We start from the raw sequence: 6,410 nt of genomic DNA on the forward strand, positions 1-6,410 counted from the left end.
TTTAAAAGACCTGCATGACATTTTATATTTGGCCTGATTCTTTAGACCTTGGCTGTGCCTTCAAGACTCACAATAACCTTTTGAGCCCGTTCCATCCTTAATTAAATCTAGTAAGATTCTAAAGAGGCCTCTGTTGGTCTTAGCTTCTTATATCCCCTCTACTCTCTTTATCTTTCTGTCAGAGCCTGTACCCTGCAGAGATGACACCTAGTGAATTAATAAGGTCTAAGGGAAAATAACCCTTAAGGTAAAGAAGGGTGTGTCCTTGGGTTATTATTTGAGCACTTTAAGGCCATTCCAGGTCAAGCAAGATTTCACCTGATAAACAAATCTAAAGGGTTAGGAAGGACTTCTTAAAGCATTTATGTTGTTGTTGTTGTTGATGATGAGTCTTTTAAATCACACATCTGACTCTTTGTGACCCCATTTGGGATTTTCTTGACAAAGGTACTGGAATGGTTCACTGTTTCCTTCTCCAGCTCATTTTATAGATGAAGAAACTAAGGCAAACAGGGTTAAGTGACTTGCCCAGTATTACACAGATAGTATGTACCTCAGGCTGGATTTGAACTCAGGTCTTTCTAATTCCAGACATTCATAACTCTGATCTAAAGCTATCAAGCTGGTAGGAGGTAAGGTCTGCAAAGACTATGATGGGTGAAAACTGTCTACATGGAGCAAAACTGGGCATTGACAAAATGACCATTTGTCTCAAAACATTTTAATCTGAAACAATCTTCTTAAGGAAGAGGTATATTCTGCCTTCTTATTATTAACATTATTATGTAGTGCCAAATAACTAATAATTGTTTGAGGCAGGATTTGAACCCAAGGACTTTTGAAGTCCAAGTCTAGTTCTCCATTTACTATACTGTTTTGTTCTGGTTAAATTTGAAAAGAGTTGTCAGTTCAGCTTTCTGGAAAGAAGAGCATCAAAATCCCTTCAGTGTACAGGGTGGTAAATCCACAGGGATATAGGTTTGCAAACAGTTTTTACTGGATGAGGAACTCTGAGATATTTTCCATAAGCCAAGTGAATGAATCTCAGGACTCACTGTGCTGACAAGAGATCAGGTGCCTGATTCCATATATTTCTAGTCTTTTGCAAGGCCCAAAGCAACTAGGCTAGTCACTTATTTGGGTAAATGGTTTAAGTAAGGTTGTTTCCATTTAACAGATGAAGAAATTGAGATTCTGAAACTTGAATTGACTTGTTTAAGTTAATGTTGCTAGCAAATTATGAAGGCATTCAAACCAAATTCTTTGGACCCCAAATCCAGTAGTTTTCCTACAATACCATAATGCCAAAAAGTAGTGATTTATTTAGTGAATAGAGACAACAACTATATTTTATCAAATTTATAGAATTTATTAAACCATTAACAAAGGATATTATATCACAGATGTCATTGATAAGACAAAGAAGAAAAAGATATTATATGTTGGGAAATTTGGAACACAAGTCATTGCTGTATGATGGAACAGTCATTTGAGAGTTTAACAAACTGTTCAAGTAGATTCTCATCCATGGTATTTGACAAATCTCAGTTCCTCAGTTTCCATGGTTCATTTGACGTTTAGGACTATTCCTGAGAATCAGGGAACTCAGTCAGTTAGTCAAGAAATAGGCAGAAATAAGGATGGTAGCTTGTCACAAAATAAAAATTTCACAAATTTATTAGTGAGCCAATGTCAATTCCATAAGAAGCATTTTGAGATGTTGTGTCCTCTGCACACTGAGAGGCAGCATTGTTGTCTTTAACAGGTGGGCTCACAGCAGGAGCAGCAGCAGGCTGGACGGCAGGAAGACTGTCCACAGTAGGATGGGCGGCAGCAAGAAGCCTGGGCATGGTGCAGCTGGCAGCAAGATGGAGGAGTGCAGCTGACCACACAGCAAGGTGGCAGGCAAGTACCCTCAACTCTGCAGTCTGGGCGGCACCACCTGGTACGGCAGCTCTCACATCCACAGCATGGGGGCTGGTAACACCTGGTTGTGCAAGTGGTCTCACAAGGAGGTGCACAGCCAGCCCCAGAGCCAATCCCAGAGCCGATTCCACAGCCACCCTGTTGGCAGCAGCCGGTCCCACAGCTGGTTCTACAACCTCCCTGTTGGCAGCAGCCGATCCCACAGCTGTCTTGGCAGCAGCTAGATCCACAGGTCCCCCCAGTAGAGCAACTGGGAAAACCACAGAAGCTGGTGGAGCAGGAGTTGCAGCAGGCCATGGTGTTGGGATATGAACTTTGAGTTTAATTGCTAAGAGAAGTTACTGAAGTTTTGTTCTTACCTTCCTTGCTACACCTTTTATATATTCTATGGCTAGCTACTGTTTACATGAAACCTGAAATCTCTTCCTTATTTTTATGTAAGCCAATTTCTCTTTGACCCTCTGATTGGCCTGTCACTGAGACACTCATGAAACAACATGAACAGTAATTCCAAAATTACTCTGCTTTTATCGTTCCATTAGAACCCATCATATCAATTCTTTGGCCCTTAGAACACTTCTGTGGTTTTTCAAGATCAAAGAGTTCTGGCATTTTAGTCCAGGCCGACACCCTTATTTTCCAACTGAAGGGATGTCATGTGATCATCTGTTGGAGCCTCTTGAGGCTCAATCATGTTTTTTCTCTCATTCATAACTACCATATTTCCTTCTTGGATGAGTAAGTCAAATTTACCTGGATTCACAAATTATTTTTTCCTTGGTTTATACTAAAGTAGACTACTTCCTATTCTAACACTGTTAGCACAACATTCAAATTCAACAAACATTTGTTAAAAGCTTATTGTGTTCAAGGTACTGTCCTAGGTGCTAATTATAGTATCAATAGAATGTCACTATTTCCATCCTATCAATTAGTTCTAAATATATAAAAATGTATTCTGGTTAAGGACAAGAATCTCTCCTTTGATGACTGAGTAAAAACTATGATTCACAATACTTGCCATTTTATATATGAGTAAATGCAACTTTAATTTGCAGTATTTAACATTGTTATTTATATGGTGCCTATGAACAGTCTCCAACTGACAAAGTAGGGCCTTCGGTGTATGGCTACTTTATGATCACTCCTCTAAAACCATATATTATTAGTCCTATTGATGCATTTATCTTGAAGAGTCAGTCAGAGGATTCAACTAATACAAAACAAAATCATATAATGAAATGGAATTAGAAGGAAAGCAGTTAACAACACATTTCTCCCATAAATTTGGGGTATGTTCTCTCATAAATACAAATAACACTGTTGGGAAACATGGATTCATGTGGTTTTTTGTGTGTTTTTGTTGTTTTTGTTCAATGTGGGATACAACTAACTGTCCCAAAGCTTGGAGTGCTCCCTTACAAGCAATATTGGATAATGGAGAATAACTACTGTATTAAAACTAAATAAATGATATTAATTTTAGTTGGTACTTGAACATTGTTTCAAAGCTGGCAAAGCTCTGCATATATTTTATTTCATTTGATCCTCACAACTTTCCTGGGATGTAAGTACTATACCTATGTGAATCCAAGTCTCTCCTGTCTCTAGCCATCATTCTTTCCACCTAAATTAGAGTGCACAATCATTTTCTTTACTTATCTACCAAATCCATCAGTGTATATGAATCAAGAGTGCCATCAATTAAATAGTTATTGGTGTTAGATTTTTGCAAATTACTCAAAAAATGTCACTTTATTATAGCACCTTTTTTGATGTTCAGCATAAGGGCAAGCCCATTATAGACATTCAATAATATTTGTTGAATGATATGTAAAAAGTTAGATAATATATGTTATTTATTGACCATCTATACCTTTAGGACAAACTATATAAAATATGGCTATATCAAAAATATAGTCAAAGGAAGATTTGCAGTTGATTTCAAAATGGACCTCCCAGACACATCGCAAACTCAACATATCCAAAACAGAACTCATCATCTTTCTTATCCCCAAATCCTCTTGCCTTCTGAACTTCCCCATTACCACCATCCTGCCAGAAATTCAGATGTACAACCATGATTGTCATACTTGACTTTTCATCCTCATCCATCCAATATATATAATCAATTGCCAAACCTAATTATTTCTGTCTCTACAACATCTTGCCCAGATTCTCCTTTCTCATGGAGCTATTATTCTCATTAAGCCATCAGTACCTTACCTTGGGCAGGCACTGAGGACAAACATGAGCTGAATGAGTCCAGAACTAAACAGGGGAAATAACCTGTATATCACCTCTCATCTGAACCTTTTCAATCCCCTTATATTTGGTTTCTCTGACTCAATTATTGCCCATTCCAAATTCATCCTCCAAATGGTTCCTTATTCTTGGAAACCATACCTCTTTTAATGTTGCCTAATACTATATTAACTTTCTTGGCTACCACTATCTTTGACATTTTGACACAACATCAGTGCCGTTTTCAGTAAAGCTACTATCTAGCCCTATTTCTTCCATTTTATTCTTGTGAAATTGACTTTTTGAACCCAAATATGGCTTTATATTTATCTTGGGTGGTGATATGGTATACTGAAAAGAATGTATTATTTGAAGTCAGAGGAACTAGTTTTGAATATCAGCTCTATTCCTTACTGCCAGTGTGACTGTGAATTGTCACTCACTGTTTCTAGGTATCAGTTTCTTTATCGGTAGAATGATGTAATCAGATCAAATGATATATAAGGTCCCATCCATCTCTAAATATATGCTTCTATGATCTCTAGTTAATTCTTTTCTATTAGATTTAGCCTAATGTTTTATCTAGTCTATCATAACAGTTATTAAGCATTTGATGTATGTAGGCACTTTAATAAGTGCTCAATCAATAAATATTTATTAAGTGCCTGCTATGTAGAAGAAACTGTAGTAAGCATTGGGAATTTGAAAAGAAACAAAAGACAGAAACAGCCTCTGCTATTAATATTTTTGTACAAATAGGCTCTTTCCATGTCTTTGGGACATAGATCTAGTAGTAGTATTACTGGATCAGAGGGCATGCACAGTTTTATAGCCCTTTGGGCATAGTATAACTTACATTTTTAAGTTCCAAGTTCCAAAGGTTATTAATAACCTTTAATAATAAAAGATTATTAGCCTTTCTGAAAAGTCAGGGGGGTATGACAACCTGTATTCTACTTGAAATGGAGATATTTGCAGTATAAGAGGCTTTTACATATTAATAGCAGGGTGTTTGTAGTTAGCACATGCTCAGTGTATTATAGTGATGTAATTGTACTAAGGTATTTATTTAAAGGCTGAGAGGACTTGAAATAAATGGACTCCATCTTTGACCATCCTTGTGGGTCCCTGCTTCATCACTCCTCCATTAAAACCAAGGACTCAGGTTGGTCCCAAGATCCTCCAGAGAGCTAGTCTAGATGGTATATTTTGGCACCCCAGTGTGGGGGCTCTAGAAAACACAGTACATGTTGGCACCCTAACTTGGGGGCTCTACAAAGCACACCACAACAGTCTCCACTCCCAAGGAGCTTTCACTATGAGGAGTAAAGAGCATACAAACAAATATATGCAAGGAAGCAATATACATATATGTATATGTATATGCACACATGTATATATGAAATAGATGTATAAGTATATATATGTATACATATTTTATATATGATAAATAGGAAATAATTGGAATTAAGAGGGATTAGAAAAGTTTCTTATAGAAAGTGGGATTTTAGTTGGATCTTAAAAGAAGCAAGGGAAATCTGTATAGTTGCAGCAAAGAAGGGATAAAGTTCCATTCTTCAGAGTCAACCAGAAAAAATGCCCAGAGACAAGAGATGGAGCATCTTATTTGTGGAACAGCCAGGAGCTCAATATCACTAGATCACAGAGTATATGTCAGAGGGTGAGGTGTGAGAAGACTGGGAAAATAGGAGGAGGCTTTTTGCATTTGATACTGGAGGCAACTGGAAGCCATCTGAAATTATTTAGTAATAAAGAGAGACTTAAGAAAGTCATACCCTCTCCCCCAAACAGGCTATTGAAATAATCAAGGTTTGAGATGATGAAGATTTGCACTAGAATGATAGCAGTATCACAACATCCCTGAAGGGTAGGGACTATTATTGTCCCCATTTTAAAGTTGAAAGAACTGAGGCAGAGAGAATTTAAATGACAGCTACATAATCACACAACTAATAACTCTGAGGCAGGATTTGAATCAAATCTTCCCAACTCCAAGTCTGGCACTATATCTACTGCTCCATCTAGCTGCCTAGAGATCATCAAGTCTAACACTTGCATTTTACAGATGAGGAAACTGGGGCACCTAGCCGGTAATTGTCTCAGGTGGTATTCAAACTCACATCTTCCTGGCTTCAAGTCTAGCTCTCTATCCACCATTATACCTAACAACATAAGCTCCAAATATTTTTAAAAAGTAAAATAAAGACCATGGTCAAATT

General features: G+C 37.4%; 1 protein-coding gene across 1 annotated transcript; it reads right to left on the reverse strand.

Annotated features, from left to right (window-relative positions):
* Nucleotides 1-1,648: 1,648 nt before the first annotated feature.
* Nucleotides 1,649-3,399, reverse strand: LOC100920733 (keratin-associated protein 1-4-like). The gene has a single exon (XM_031966248.1). It carries the CDS (start codon nt 2,221-2,223, stop codon nt 1,759-1,761), a length of 465 nt encoding a protein of 154 aa, XP_031822108.1. The 5' UTR covers nt 2,224-3,399; the 3' UTR covers nt 1,649-1,758.
* Nucleotides 3,400-6,410: the final 3,011 nt, after the last annotated feature.

This window comes from Sarcophilus harrisii, chromosome 4, assembly GCF_902635505.1.
Source record: "Sarcophilus harrisii chromosome 4, mSarHar1.11, whole genome shotgun sequence".
Lineage (NCBI taxonomy): Eukaryota > Metazoa > Chordata > Mammalia > Dasyuromorphia > Dasyuridae > Sarcophilus > Sarcophilus harrisii.

What these genes read in the sequence shown, in the direction of transcription:
- LOC100920733 (XM_031966248.1), bottom strand. Translation starts at nt 2,223, where the DNA reads ATGGCCTGCTGCAACTCCTGCTCCACCAGCTTCTGTGGTTTTCCCAGT.